The 15909-nt window shown below is 36.8% G+C and overlaps 1 protein-coding gene across 5 annotated transcripts; it reads left to right on the top strand.

Annotated features, from left to right (window-relative positions):
- The first annotated feature begins 1969 nt into the window (after window positions 1-1969).
- On the top strand, window positions 1970-7153 carry LOC140818509 (protein root UVB sensitive 5-like). Of its 5 annotated transcripts, none has more exons than XM_073178492.1 (15): window positions 1970-2207; window positions 2287-2346; window positions 2894-3051; window positions 3181-3281; window positions 3795-3853; window positions 4088-4134; window positions 4214-4292; window positions 4369-4441; window positions 4612-4701; window positions 5092-5151; window positions 5307-5360; window positions 5581-5641; window positions 5714-5832; window positions 6189-6281; window positions 6357-7152. In XM_073178492.1, the coding sequence occupies exons 1-15, from the start codon at window positions 2068-2070 to the stop codon at window positions 6585-6587; spliced, it is 1425 nt and encodes a 474-aa protein (XP_073034593.1). In that variant the 5' UTR covers window positions 1970-2067; the 3' UTR covers window positions 6588-7152. The 5 variants fall into 5 exon arrangements, with proteins under 5 accessions (XP_073034593.1, XP_073034595.1, XP_073034592.1 ...); XM_073178491.1 differs by having other exon boundaries at window positions 1971-2207; window positions 5247-5360; window positions 6357-7148; XM_073178496.1 differs by having other exon boundaries at window positions 2070-2207; window positions 2974-3051; window positions 5247-5360; window positions 6357-7147.
- The last annotated feature ends 8756 nt before the right edge of the window (window positions 7154-15909 follow it).

Genomic DNA, 15909 nt, shown 5'->3' with positions numbered 1-15909 from the left:
TCGGGCGGTAATCTTTGGCCGCTCGGGCGCCGATGCTGCTGGACTCATCTTCATCTATCACTTGAATAATGTTCTTGTGACTCCCAAACTCACTCTCATGCATAAAAAACCCTCCAGCACTTTGCACCTCGCTTGTAAGTCCTTCCTCCTTGCTCATAAGCCCTTGCAATGCTTCCTTGAATCTCTTTAGTCGTCCCCTCGTGATTGGTCCTTTCGGCAACTCTAAAGGGTCCCATGCTTTCCTTGGGACTTGACCATCCGTGTTCGCATCACCAAGAATCAACAAGGCTTTCCATGGATAATAGCAGAGCGTCATGTACTTCCTCAGTGACAGCATTGGCATTATTCCTCGTTGATCTGCAGTTCTTTTTCAAGTGACCAGTTTCACCACAGCTCCAGCACTTCAAATTCTTTTCATAGTTGATTTTGTCTTTTCCATTTCTTGACTTGGACCTACCGCGCCATCGGTTAGAACTCTTGTCGCTACTCCCGCCCCTTCCTCTGTTCTCGAGATTTAGAGCAGATATCGATGATGTTCCTTCACCCGAATCCATCTTGCGAACTTCTTCAGCAAGAATTTGATCTCTGACATCGTTGAATTGTAGCTTTCTTTTTCCAACAGAGTTGCTAACTGCTGCCCGCATTGGTTCCCAAACATTTGGTAAAGACGCCAAAAGAATAAGTGCACGAATCTCATCATCAAAATTAATTTCAACCGATGTTAGCTGAGAAACAATCGTGTTGAATTCATTGATATGTTTCGCCACCGAAGCACCTTCTCCCATCTTCAACTTGAATAACTTTTTCATGAGATGCACTTTGTTGTTTGCTGATGGCTTCTCGTACATGTCCGATAAAATGGACATCATCTCTTCTGTGGTTTGTGCCTCTGCCACGTTATGTGCCACATTCTTTGTTAGGGTCAATTGTATGACACCTAACACCTGTCAGTCAAGGAGCTCCCAAGCATCATCCTCCATCTTTTCTGGTTTCTTTCCTGATAGAGGTTGATGCAGCTTCTTACTGTACAGATAATCTCTTATCTGTAACCGCCAGAACGAAAAATCAGTTCCGTCGAACTTGTTGATTCCTGGTCCCGATCCATCATCTCCGGCCATCACTTCTCTAGCCTTAGCAAAAAATCTAAAAAATCTTTTCTGATGTTGAAGATCAGACAAAGCTGCAACCACAGAGCATACTCAGAATTCTTAAGAATTTTCACTACAAGGCTCTGATACCAGTTGTTGGGTAATTACCCCGAAGTGATGCCGACCACGATGATAATAGTACCCAAACTTGCAGAATAAAACAACCAACAAGGACACAAAGATTTACGTGGTTCACCCAAAATAGGCTACGTCCACGGAGCACTGCAACAACTTTTATAACTGGAAGAAATATTACAACAAGTGTATACACCAATACACTCAATATCTCACACTCCCAAATCGAGTATAACCGAGAAAATATTTTCTCTAACTCACACAAGAGAATACATGCATTCAAGAAAAAAATACACTCTTTTTTTCTATGCAATCTCTATTTATCAAAGCTGAAAAGCTTTTTATTTTGGGATACTGAAAGCAAATAAGGAAGACTCAATTTATAACAGAATTCTTAAGCCAAAATTGAAAATCTCTCGATCTGGGATATGATTTTTTTGATTTTTTTAATTCGACGTGGGCCCCACCTCATTTAAAAAAAACTCACCTAACACTTTTAACGTTAACGTTTCATCATAAAATTTCATAAGTATTTGAAATAAAATATTTTAATATTTATTACAGTATTCAGAACATTGTCAAGACGTATAACATTTTCAAATGTAAAATGACCGTTTTGCTTCTGGAATTTTTCCAATTTATCTTTAGATAACTAAAATAATTGAAGTTAACTAAGTATTCTAAAATTTCATCATAATTTATTATTTAATATTTTTTAATGATAATTTTTTAGAGTCGAATCTGATTTCGGTCCACGGGTTAGCAAGTATTCAGACTGTGTTCGCCGCGAATTCGTACTTACAAGTGACATCCCATCCCTCCCTCATCCACCGTCTTCTTGAAAATGGCTTCCCCGTTGCGGCTCTCTCACCAGAACTTCTTCATTGATTGCGGCAGAAAGTCGACTCCGGCGAGATTTGAGAGGCTCCGGGTGTCCTGTTATCCGGTTTCATCAGCCGGAGCAGATGGCCCCCGGTTTTCCAAGTAAGAATCGATTCTTGTTACAGTTCCGATTCAGCTGTCTACAAAGTCGGATTCTATTGAATTTTCTGATTGGTCGCAGTGAGGAAAGTCAATCACGCCTGATTCTACTGGAAAAATACGGAAATGGGACTTCCAAAAGGTGCTCACTGCCCGAAAGCCTGAAAAAGTTTAGCTTGCATTGATTTTTTAGAAGTTGTGTAATTCCATGCTGATTTAGCAATCTGTTTGTTTTTGTATTCAGATATATCTTCTCTTATTTTTGCAATGTGTATGGCAGTAGTATTTTTAAATGCCACTTAATGCTTAAAGCCTAGTAAGTTTAACTTGCATTGATATTTCATAGTATCTCTAACTGCGTGTTGATTCAGCAATTTGCTGTCTAAATGGATTTATTTTAGTTTTGTTTTTGTAATGTGTGTCGTAATAATACTTCCGAAAGGTTCTAACTTCTTGAAAGTCTAGTAAGTTTAGCTAGCATGGTTTTGTGATTGCATGTTGATGTAGCAATTTGTCGTATGTAGGTTTATCATATTTTTTTTTTCATTTTTTGTAATGCGATATGGGATGATGGTAGTACTTAATGGTACTAGCTTGGAGTCTAATAAGTTGAGCTTGTCATTATTTTAGAGTATTTCAGTAATCGTGTTTTGATGGAGCAATTTATTTTTATGAATGTATACAATCAGATATATCATAGAGAGTGGTTCAAGGATTCAAACAATCCTTGGCGAACGTTTACCTGAAACTAGTGTTTTTCAAGGTTCAGCCTTCGTGGAACATGACTCAGAACTACGCTGGCTTCCAACAATTATTAAGGACTTAATTCTGCCTGCTGGCTTCCCTGGTGATATGCTATATCTTTTCCTTTTAAGTGCCCACTTAAATGTCATCGCTCAATCATGTCTCTTCATGGTTATGAGAACTTTTTGGGTATTACAATGTGTTTGATTTCATATTTCGAGTTGCCCTGCAGATTCTGTTTCAGATGATTACTTGGACTACATATTGCTTCAGTTCCCAACAAATGTGACAGGATGGATTTGTCATACACTGGTCACTTCCAGTCTTTTAAAGGCATGTGAATCTAATTCAGGCCGTAAATTCTGCTTGGGTATGTTGCCTAGTAAAAAATCAGCAAACATTCCAAGACTTCTTTATTTCACTAGTGTATGGAATGGAATATCACCAAATCTGAAAAGTTTTAGTTGGACTATAGAACCAAATCTGAAAAGTTTTAGTTGGACTATAGTGGAGCTTTGATCTCGTTACGTCTCGAAATCTGACAGAAACGTTTCAATTTTCATATTCCTTTTAATCCATTCGTGGCTCTAAATTTTCAACTCTTCAAAACCAATAAAGGGGCACAATTTTTCCTTGTATACACGGAGGATGTCATGGGTAAAGTCTTTGCATATCTTTCCTAAAATTGTGTAAAAAGTTATCGTGCTCATATATTATTTTATAGCATCAACCATTTTTTAAATATTTTTTGCTTTTTCCAATTAAGTCATTGATATTAATCTCGAACTTTTTATTGCCGTTCTGCACTCAATGTTCACCGTTCGAAATTTTTTGGTGTTAATACAGGCTATTGGAATAGGGTCATTTTCAGGATCCGCTGCAGCGGCTGCTGCTGCCACAGTCAGGTATAGTTTATGATTCTTAGTAAATGAGCTGTTTTTGGCAGTTTTTCATTTTACTTTAGTATCATCCAAACATTAATTTATTATTTTATTATGTGTCCGGCATGGTAATCTCCCTGCTCTATTGGTTTACATTTTTTCTATGCTCAATATTTTTTAAGGATGTGAAAGACACTTTTATTCTCTTAAAATGCAGGAGTTCAGTGCATTAATGTAGGTTTGTTGGTGTTTCTGCAGATGGGTGTCTAAGGATGGCATTGGTGCTCTTGGTCGATTATTCATTGGTGGGGATATCTACTGTCACCATTAGAAAGGACACCACTGATATGAAATTTTGAGTGTTTATGGCTTCTTTATTGTCAGGTGGAAGATTTGGTAATCTTTTTGACAATGATCCTAAACAGTGGCGCTTGTATGCAGACTTCATTGGTAGTGTAGGAAGGTCTGAATTCTACTTCTTGAAGTGTGAAGAGCTGTTTCATCATTCTTTATGATGCAAATATGAACTCTTGTTGCAGCATCTTTGATCTCAGCACCCAGTTATATCCTGCTTATTTCCTGTCATTGGCATCAGTAGGTAATCTTGCAAAGGTAAAGTAAATTTTTTCAAAGGGTTACCCAAAGTGTTTATAATTTGTTAAATCCCAGCATCCCTACTCCAGCATCAACAAAATTTTGGAAGAATTTTTGCCCCGTTTGTTTTTTGAAAAATGGAGCCATATTGAGAAGAATGGTAATGCCCATACTTCCTGCCTATGCAGGCTGTTGGGAGGGGCCTAAGAGATCCATCATTCCGGGTTATACAAAACCATTTTGCAATCTCAGGAAATCTGGGAGAGGTCTCCGCAAAGGTAGGCCGCTATGATATTTTTGCTATCAGAAATGTGTGGCTTAGATTGTTGATTTAAGTTTTGGCATAGGTCCTCTGATTGCATCTCTTTATGGGTCTCTGATTTTGTTTACATGCTTGCTGTTTATTGTTATTTGAAAGAGTGAGAGGAGTTGAATACCAGTTCGCTAATCTTTTAAACCTTTTAAGATTCTGGAAACAACTATGATAGGATTTTCATATACCTTTGTGGTGAAATTCAATCAGCAAGAAGTCTTTGTGTTATGTATTATAATTGTTCCTTGTTTTAAATTATGGAAATCGAGGTAACGCTACAATTACAGAACTATTTCCATCGCTGGGTAATTTCACTATATTTTTCTTGTTTTCTTTTTTGTGCCAAAATCGGCAGGAAGAAGTTTGGGAAGTAGCTGCTGAGCTAGTTGGACTAGGTCTAGGAATACTTGCTTTGGTATGTAGGGTACCTGGATACCAATTTATCTTGATATCAATTTCCACTCGCTTGAAATTTCATTCTTCATTCATTTCAATTAAAATAAAATATAGGATACTCCTGGTATTTCGTCATCATATCCTACGATGACATTAACTTGGCTGGGCATGCAGCTGCTACACCTTTGGTTGCGCTATTTGTCCCTCTCTGTTTTGCGGTTCAATACAGTAAGCATTTTTTCTGCATGCTTAAGCATAGATGTTAACGAGTCTATATATTTATGCAAATTCATAAAATGTATTTTTTTTATATCTAAACTCCTTAAACTAGATTGAAAAGGCTTTTATTGTATCTTTGTCATAAATAAGGGAGACTAACAAAAGAAAATATTCACCGTTTTGCTCTTTGGTTAGTTGCATTTAAATCCTTTACATAATTTTTTGGCAGATAAATCTTAAGCGTGCTCGTATACTGGTAAATTCGCATGTGTTGCACCGGAAAGTTCCAGGTAAGCTTTGTTCTTGTGTTATATACTTTGGCAATTTTATCTGGATGAATAAATAAGCTTCTTTCTTGCCAGGAATCAATGGCTGTAACAAGATGGAAGATATATTAGTATGGGAAAGGTTTATGAAACCAAGAATTATATTTGGCGTGTCCTTGGAAGAGATGATCACCGGAGAGAGACGTGGCTTCATGGTATGATATTATTTTCTCAGTAGTAAATTTCTCATAATTTGCATTTCGGTTGAAGATTTTGAAACGAAGCAATTTCAAGTCGTTCAAACAAATCCACAAACTATGATTCTGAGTTACTTTTTTTATCATAGTGATCGATTTCGAATTCTTACTTCAATGTAGTAATTGAGATTTATTATCTGGAATTCATAATTTTTAAATCCTATCTTCCAATTCAGATGGATCATTATTTTATTTTAATCCAACATCAATTTCTTCTCGTCGTTGTGAACTTATATTTATAGAATTACGATGAACTGATTAAAAATGTTATGCCAGAGTTCAAATGGTTGATTTTCTCCATTTGCTTTTAACAGTTGAGGATGCTTCATAAACTTTATGCAGAAGAGAAATACTTTCTTGTTCTGAACCAACATCAAACAGAATTTGAGGTCTTTGTGTCCTTCAAGGTATATATGCAGTCATAGGATTGCATACAAATTTCTAAAAATATCAATAATTTATCAAACTACTTTATTCTCCAGGAAGGAGCTACAGGTGTATCCGTGTTGCGAAGCGTGTGGCAATCATACTGGCTCCATCAAAACTGGAGTGAATCAGACGTCGCCTTCCATCATCTCGGGCAAAGCTTGATGGAATTGAATACTAGGTTTGATGACTTCCTGCTACAACTTGAAGCATCTGGATGGGATACAAGTCAAATAATTTTAAAAGTGCCGAAAGAAATTTTAGTACAGGAACACCATACTTTGTGATCCTTTCACTTTCAATTCAGCAAGGGCGATCTGAAAACACACTCCTGATAACGGCGGACAGAATAGTGCCACCCTTAAACAAAAATCACCTTATGTGTCGTCATGTTTTAAAAATTCAAGTTTCACCGGATGAATTTCATTGTCACGCCCTCTTTCATCCTATTCACCAGACTCCTCTGAAGTTTCTGGGTCCATTCTTGCTCCTAATCTGCTTTTCTATCCTTTGAAGCTGAGTCCCGACTCCAAGGAGACCTTAGGCATTGTTGTTTTAACACGTCTTGCTTTTCAATGATGCGGCGGCAGCCTTTTCGCCATTCGTCCTTGAAGGTACATTATCCATTGCATCAGTATCTTGGTAAAGTTCCTCCTCCATGGGGTGTGACTGAATTATAAGGTTAACCTCCTGGGCTACCATTTCTTGGGAAGATGCATTTTGGATTTTTCCCCTCTCCATCACAAATCTTTGTTGTAGATTTATATATTTTCATGTACTGGCAAGTAACACGTGCGTTGCACGTGGTGAATAAACGTTGTATTGAATAAGTGAACATAATACAATTATATTGAGTGAAATCGAAAGAACCATTTTCTATTGAATATTCATAATATAAAAAAACATTATCAAGTTTTTTTTTTGTTTAATTTTCAGTTTTTGGGTCATCTCTGTGACTGCATTGTCTAAGTTTCCTCGTCATTTTACTGAAATTATCTATTTTTTCATAATCTTGAATTTTATGGTTTCTCCTTTGGATCATGATGAATTTAGTTTCTTTTTTGGTGGTTTTGTCATTTCTTTAGTATTTCGTGTCTTCTTATCTTCATGTTGTATTTGTTTTTCCCTTTTCTTTGCGTTCGTTCTTTTCTCAATATTTCATTGATGTTTCAGTTCTTTGTTTTCTTATTAGTATTTCTCTTGAGTTGTCGTTTCTCCAATCCATCCACAATTATTATGTTATTCCAGTTTTAAGTCGAGACAGACTTGTCTAATTTGAAACAAAATTGTGAATCTTATTTTCTTTGTTGATCGAGTATTGTTACACGCTCCAAATTACTTTTTTTATGCAATATAACATTTGTAGTTATTGGCAATATGTATTAGATTATTATAATATTATTCAAATAAATATTTTAATTCACCTTAATATGCATGTCAATTATTTTTTGTGGAGCAATCAATAAATGTCTCAGCAACCTCTTCGAACAACGTCACCCTAGCTATTTCATTTTCATCTTGGACCAGCATTGTTATCTGGTACTTGAAAATTAATTGTGAAAAAGTATACAAAATAATTAAATGTTTTTAAGCATGTAAAGTTAATTATAGTTGAAATACCTTAGGACGATCTCGATATTTAGCTTCACACAATTGGTGCAATCAAACACATTGGTAATTTTGGTAAAATAATTGAAACAATTGCAACATGATTTTTATTGATTTATTTACAATTTTTTAAAGCTTGCCTTGATGTAATAATAATTGCTCTACATGTAATGTTATAAGAGAGAACAAATTTAATTCCAGATAAATCATCTCATGCCATCACAAAGTCATAAAGGAATATAAAGCCATCACAAAGCCATAAAAGAACATAAAACATCATCAAAATGTTTTGGTTCAAAACAACAATTCATAAAAGACAAATCACAATTTAAATTAATGAAGGACTTGGAAGACAAATCACAATTCTAAAAAAATTGGCTCTTTTATATAGGTAATAATAATAATAGGTAATAGATTGTTGTGGATCGATGTGGAGTTTAGAGGGGAGGGAGGGTGAATAAACTCTACTCTTTTGACGATAGTTTTTGCAAAGGGTGCTAGAATCATGTTAGAGATTGTAGCTGTTCTTGTTCGAGTGTAAGTCCAGCAGATCACAATAACAAGTACGGAAACGATCCGATGGAGTAAGGTGAAAACAGTAATAAGAGTAGGCAATGAAACAGTAGTTGTTTCTGGAATTTCGAAGATAAAGTCTTCTACGTCTCCCCTTCTTCTGTTTCCAGAAGGTATCACTAAAAGACTTTGGTTTTTACAGTACACACTTGTACACACCCACTTGAGTAGGGCTAATCTTTGGCCTACTGAAACTCTTAGTAACTCAACACAATAGTTAAATACAACAAGGTTCTGGAAAAGACTCTTTTTCAGTTTTACAAACTCTTCTCTGAAATAGTAAAAGTGTTTTGCTTGAAGAAATGAAGAAATAACAGTACAAAATGATCTCCAAAGATCAGATGTATAATATGAAGCGTGTACTGATTTTCTGCAAGTTTGAGCTTAGAAGATGATGATTGGTTCGCGGTTGCTCAACGTAGCGTTGGATAGATAAGATGGTCAGCGTTGTTCTCTAAATGGTTTAGATCCATATATATAGATAACTTGAATCCAACATCTATAATCAAAAACGGCTCTTTTGATTTCAGATAGAAACAGCTTTATTCCTTAAAAGGATCCTGCAAAAATATTTCAACACAATCAGTCATGTTTCTTACCAAAAAGGGTAAAGCGAATTAAATGACTTCGTACATCACTTAATGGTGCAATTAATGCTTAGTACTAGATAAAATAACGGTAACATTTAAGATAGAAACGATTGAGTGAAATGCCGTTAAGTACTGATCCAGTAAGGCTAAGTTCTGCTACTGTTATACTAAGCCATTGAGCACTAACTAAAGTACTGCTTCTGGTAAAAGCGAGTCAAAAGCTACTGCTTTGCATTATATTCTGGTTGGTGTTATTCCTACTGGTTTTGATTTTCATCACCACAATAAAATAGGTCTAACAATTTCCCCCTTGCGGTGATGCCAAAACCTGGAAGTTAGTAACAATGAATAATAAAGCAGATAGCAACTAAAACCAGATGATTAATAAGTAAATAAACAGTTTGATCAGAGTTTGTAAAACAGCAAGAAATCCTAGTCATCTGTTCCCATATCTCGGAACAGAGTTTCCTTATCCTGAGGATCGTTATTTCTGTGGGATGGTTCTGCTTGATTTTCTCCAATCATTCCTTCTTCTGATCCTCTTCCTTGTGCTTCCATTATGCCTTCTGTTTCCCCATTTTTGGCATCAGCAATATGAGCCTGAGTGAGTAAGAGATCCAGTTGTCCAGTAAGTGTAATAATGCCATTATGCAGAATTTCCAGAGTCGGTGTGTGACTCGAAACTTGATCATTCAGAGCCTGAATAGATTGAGATTGGGACGCAATCTGAGCATTGATAGTTTCGAGTCTGGAGTCCATAGTGTCAACTTTGGTAGAAACAGAATGAAGAGCCGCATCATGAATAGGGATCCTCTGAAGAACATCAGATTGGCCAAGTACGAGGTCAGCATGGCTTTTGAGTACATTTTTCCTGAAGAGTTGAGTCCCAACCTCAATTTTTGCCAACGATTCTGCTGTGTTTCTGACATAATTCATGACCCGTTCTCTGAAATTGGTGGTGGCATAGACTTCACCATCATGAGCATGAGATAAATGCTTGACAGTCTCTGAAAGGCTGTCAACAGTCCTTTTAAGATGTACAATCTCAGATTCAAGATTGAATTGATCTTCCTCTGGGGATTGGCTTCTTTCACGCATTCGTTCTCTAATTTCAGCAATATGCGCAATGCGAGCAATTTGAGAGGGTGAGTCAGCAGGAATGACAACTAATGCAGTAGAAGAGACATGAGTAGTAGGAGCAGTAACGATAGCAGTAGATGGTGCAGTAGAGAGTCCTTCATTAACAGTAGATTGCTCAGCAGCAACGGTTTCAACAGCATCTTGTTCAATAACAGCAGAAGGTTCAGGAAGTGCGCTTTCTTCTGGTTGACCGACTTCCATAGCCTCCAACTGTTCGGTGGGTTGAATCAGATCATTCAAGATCGCGACCATCTCCTCCTGATGTTCAGTGGAGAAGATCTCCAAATTTGGGAATGAGGGAGATTGGGCAGCATACGATTCTTCCTGGGGTTGATCTGCTGATTGGACTATTGGTTGGATTGATTCATCAGCTCGAATTGTGTCTGGTACCGCAGAATCATCTCGAGTGATAGATTGAATGACTTCATCTACTGAAGCCAGTTCACGAACAGATATGAGAGAAGAAGACTGAGTAGGCAGCTTGGGAGATGCAGGAGTACTGTAAACATTAGCTTATGTAGGAGCTATAGTTCGTTCCTCAATTGGCTTAATCTGATCAAGAACTGGAATAAGGCCTACTGAATATGGTTCAAAATTTCCAAAATTCTGTTCTTGAACAAGAAGTTGCTCATCCATTATTCTCCAATGGTCAGTCAGTACAAGGATCGCATTTTGATCTCGAGCAGCAGTAGGAATCAATGCATCAAAATTAGACTTAAGAGTCTTTAATACTGATTCCAGCTTCTGATGTTTAAGCTGATAAAAAATGAAGCTGCAACGTCTCATCGCTTCAATCACATTTTCTGTTTTTGCAAATTCAAAGACCTTTCTCTGATATTTTACCATTCTTCCAAAAGTACCTTGTGTTCTGATAAACGTGAGGGAATGAAATACCCGAACCTTCTGTCATTCATTAAAGAAAGTCATTTCTTAATTGGCAGATTTTTCAATTTCTTCCAAATGAAGATTAATACCAGTAGAGACGGATGATTTGGCAGCTTGAAATTTTGGTTCTTCAATAATTTTCCCCTTGCCTTTTCCTGACGATGAGGCAGTCATCACGGGTTGAAAAGCAGAAGACCCGATAGTTGATTCACGAATAACAACTCCAGACACGAGCCTGAAAGTTGAAGTAGTAGATGTTGTCGGAACAAAAATAGAAGTTGGTTTTGAAACAGATGTGGTTTGTGGTGCAGAGGGAACAACTTCTGGATACACTTGTCTCAACGGAACAGTTTCCAACTCAGAGATGGATGTTGTCTTCTTGATTCGAAGAACAGTGCGAGCTTTCTTCTTGCTAGGAGTAGGTGGCAGAGATGGTTGAATAGGAGCAGAAGACTCCTCAGAAACTGTCTTATAAAAATCAGTGGAGATAACCACTCTCTTTCTTTTAATTTTCTTCTGAGGTGCTAGAGCCTCAGCTTGAGCATCTCCCAATTTCCTTTTTCAAAGCAATAAACTCAGCCACGGTTGGCTTTGGTCTCAACGCAAGCACATTGTCGGCATCTGCCATTGTGACATACGAGGCGTCCAAATCAGAAGTAAGAGCAAAACCAACATCCTTGAGCATTTAACTGATCTGCACAGTGAAACCAGAATTCCTCCTAACCACCATTTCCTTCATTATTTTGAACAGAAAACGATTTCAATCTACCTTATATCTAGAAGTGATGGCAACCATCACTTGAAATTTTCTTTTGTTAGCCTATCGAACGTTCTGGCTTTGACTAACAGTTCTTTGGCAACAATATCAGCAAGTACTTGAAATTCCATCTTCAACAACTTCTTGAAATAGGATGGAGACAGTTCTTCTCCAGAAGCTGATAAATTCAGTAGAGCAGTAGACATTTCCTCCTTGGAAATTTCAGAAAGTTCATTGATCACTGAAAAAGGGAGAAAGAAAATTGATCCAAGCAAAGCAGCATTGATAGAGATAGATGCATCGCCCTTGGAATACATGATTTTCCCTTCTTCCACAGTCGCCTTAGCATAAAACTCCAAAAGGGCAGTTTTGTATATCACAACAGGTTGCTTCTAAGAATTTTCTGAGTCCTGATTTCTCAATAGTTTGGAACATCTTGAGAAGATTCTCATCCTTGATAGTAAGGACATATGCAAAGTTAACTTGGTAAGCATTCAAGGTGTAAGCTCCGACCATTTCTGTAAGTAAAGAGGATTCGATGAGAATATGAGTGCAAGAGAAAGCAGTAGTCGATAATCAGAATATTGGAAGCGTAAAAGTGAAAAGAGATGAGAGAGGCGGTTAAAATTAAAAAATGTACACCGGTCAGTGAAAAATAAAGACACATGTCAATATGTTTACGGTTGAGTATTTGAAAAGTTAAACAGAGGGTGTCAGCAAAACTGATGATTTTTTTTAAAAAAAGTTTTGAAAAGAGCGGGATTTCCAATTGGTTACTGAAAATAATCAGAATAAGATTTGTCGTTTTATGATAACGTCTAGTGGAAGTAACAGGGTACTGAAATATTTTCAGCACTTTGATGAAACCAGTAGACACGTTGTTTTATCGAAAAGAAAAACATTCTATCTATTACTGATAAAGCACGAAAATCTTAGTCTGACTAAGATACTGTTCCCCCTAAATCAATGCAACTCATTAATGCGACGATACAATTTCTGAGGAAAAGATAGATGAATCTTGGTATTCGTGTAGTCAGTCACGAGACTCTATATGAATGCCTGCAAATTCACAAACTAAGTCATTTAAACTTTTCATCATATCAAAGAAAATGAGCAGTTCAAGCTATCTCTCGGAGTCTTCTCCAGAGCCAGAATCAGCAGAGGAATTCCAAAGACAACTTCCAGCCTCTCATAAGCAGATGTTTGAAGACATCCTTTTTCAAGATATGAAGACCGAGAAGAAAATCCTCAGTTTATAATATGAACAATCAGTTAGATTGTTCGTTCTTATTAGGGCTAAGCTGTGGAATAATCTCTTTCACGAACCATGATCAAGCAAAGTGAGGGGATCCCAGCAGTCCTTAGTTAGATTCCTGCTGAAGTATTTTGCAACATAGAAGTACTTCAAGCTGCTGATATCAACAAATGTAGTAGATAAACTCAATGTAATGTTTCTGGTTTTATGAATGAAAAATCTCATTTTGACATGTTTTGTTTATCTACTGCTTTCATTGAATGAATGATAATAATAAAAAATTGATTAAGAAAAACTCAGTCTGTGTAAATTAGAAGAGCAGTTCGGTTGACTTTAGACTCTACAACTTCTTCATCATTAAATGAAACATGTCTATATATAAGACAAGTGTTAAGAAAACAACAATTCGATATGTCGGACTCAAGAAATTCAGATGCCTGTAGCAGCACTCATGTCTTGGTAACACCAGAGACACTTCCACATTTGGAAGCTTTGAAGAGGACCATTGAGGAATATGTCTGGATAAAGGTCATGCCTGTATGGTTCAAAGTGCAGGAGCTGCAGAATGTGTATCAGAATGGTTTGACTTCTACTATTGCTCAAAGGACAAGAGCAAGAAAGTAAAAACAAGAGTTTGAGGTTGATCAAGTTTCTGAGCTTGCTACTGAAAGAGTTCTGCTTCAGATGATGCTCTGGAAGGAATGGCATCTGCTCGAGAAGATTTCCAGCACAGAGTCCTTTAAAAATATTAAGAGTCATGATTTAAACAACTGGATATCTCAGTGTCAAGATTCTGTAGGGTCTGAAATGTCTCGAGTAACCTGGTTTCGAATTAAATTCCTAATGAAATACCAGTAGTTATTTGTAAATTGTCTCTTTATTCTTATGCACAGAGAACAGAGTTAGTACAGTAACACAAAATTGATAATATTTAACCAGATGATAACATCAATAAAATCAACTTAAATCAATTAAACCTAATATATTTCGAAAGTAAGAAAACTTATTCTCACGCAGAGGTTTTGTAAAGATATCTGCTGCCTGTAAATCAGTAGAAACATATTCCAGACGAATGTCTTTCTTTTGCACATGATCTCTTATAAAATGATGTCTGATGTCGATGTGATTCGTTCTGGAATGAAATACTGGATTTTGTGTGATTGCAATGGCACTGGTATTGTCACAGAAGATGGGTGATTCAGAGGCTTGAATTCCATAGTCTTTGAGTTGTTGTTGTATCCATAGTATTTGAGGACAGCAACTTCCAGCAGCAAGGTATTCTGCTTCTGCAGTAGACGTAGCTATGGAAGTCTGCTTTTTACTAAACCAAGAGATCAGCCTATCACCAAGGAATTGACAAAAACTACTTGTGCTTTTTCATGTCTAGTTTGCAACCTGCATAATCAGCATCTGAATATCCAATAAGATTGAAAGATGAATCATTGGGATACCATAAGCCGACATTTTGAGTTCCCTTTAAGTACTTCAGAATAAATTTAGCAGCAATATAATGAGATTGCTTAGAGTTAGATTGAAATCTTGCACAAATGAAAACGACAAATAAGATATCAGGTCTACTGGCACTAAGATACAATAGAGAGCCAATAAGACCACGATAGTGAGTTACCTCTACTGGAACTTCACTTTCATCCTTATCAAGCTTGGTAGATGAGCTCATTGGAGTGGAAGCAGCAGAGCATGCTTCCATACCAAACTTTTTCAGTAGCTCCTTAGTATACTTGGCTTGATTTATGAAAATTGCAGTATCAAGTTGTTTGATCTGCAATCCTAGGAAGAATGTTAATTCTCCCATCATGCTCATTTCGAATTGATCCTGCATCAACTTAGCAAACTTTGCACACAGTTTGAGGTTAGTTGACCCAAAGATAATAGTCATCAACATAGAGCTGCACTAATAGAATGTGTTTATTTTTTTTATTAAAGTGAACAAAGTTTTGTCTACTGTTCTAATTGTAAAATCATGATTGACAAGGAATTGTGAAAGAGTGTCATACCATGCTCTAGGTTCATGTTTTAAACTATACATGGCTTTGTGTAATTTGAATACATGATGAGGTGAAAAATGATCAATAAAACCTGGAGGTTGTTCGGCGTAGACCTCTTCCTGTAGTAGAACATTTAGGAAAGCACTCTTCACATCCATTTGATAAACTTTGAAATTCTTAAAAGCAGCAAAGGTCAAAAATATTCTGATAGCTTCGAGCCTTGCTACTGGCGCGTAGGTTTCATCATAGTCTATTCCTTCCTCTTGTCTGAAACCTTAAGCCACCAGTCTTGCTTTATTTCTAATCACAGTTCCTTCTTCATTTAGTTTGTTTCTGAATACCCATCGAGTTCCAATGACAGCTTGGTGAGATGGTCTAGGTACTAGAAACCAAACTTCATTTCTTTTGAATTGATTCAGTTCTTCTTGCATAGCTTCAATCCAACTTGGATCCAGAAGAGCTTCTTCAATTTTCTTTGGTTCATCCTGAGAAATAAAAGCAGCATGCATATATTCATTAATCATTTGTCTTCTGGTTCTCAAAGGCGCTGTTGGATTTCTAATAACCAAAGATGGAGGATGAGATTTTCTCCAAATAAAAGGGTTTAAAGGGATTTTTCCTGGTTTGATATATTTGGATTGATCTCAGATAAACCAGTAGCAGGTTCTAGAGTGCCAGCTGCTAGTACTGTATATCTGATGTCTGTACTTCTGGTTCCACTATTGGAATGTCTGGTTCTGGATTTTGAACGTCTTTGATATTTGGTTCTGCATCATCTTCACTATCTGGTTCCAA

The sequence above is a fragment of the Primulina eburnea genome, chromosome 17 (assembly GCF_022965805.1).
Source record: "Primulina eburnea isolate SZY01 chromosome 17, ASM2296580v1, whole genome shotgun sequence".
Taxonomy (NCBI): domain Eukaryota; kingdom Viridiplantae; phylum Streptophyta; class Magnoliopsida; order Lamiales; family Gesneriaceae; genus Primulina; species Primulina eburnea.
Note: the sequence above shows the minus strand (reverse complement) of the source record. Positions and strands in the feature narration are given on the sequence as shown.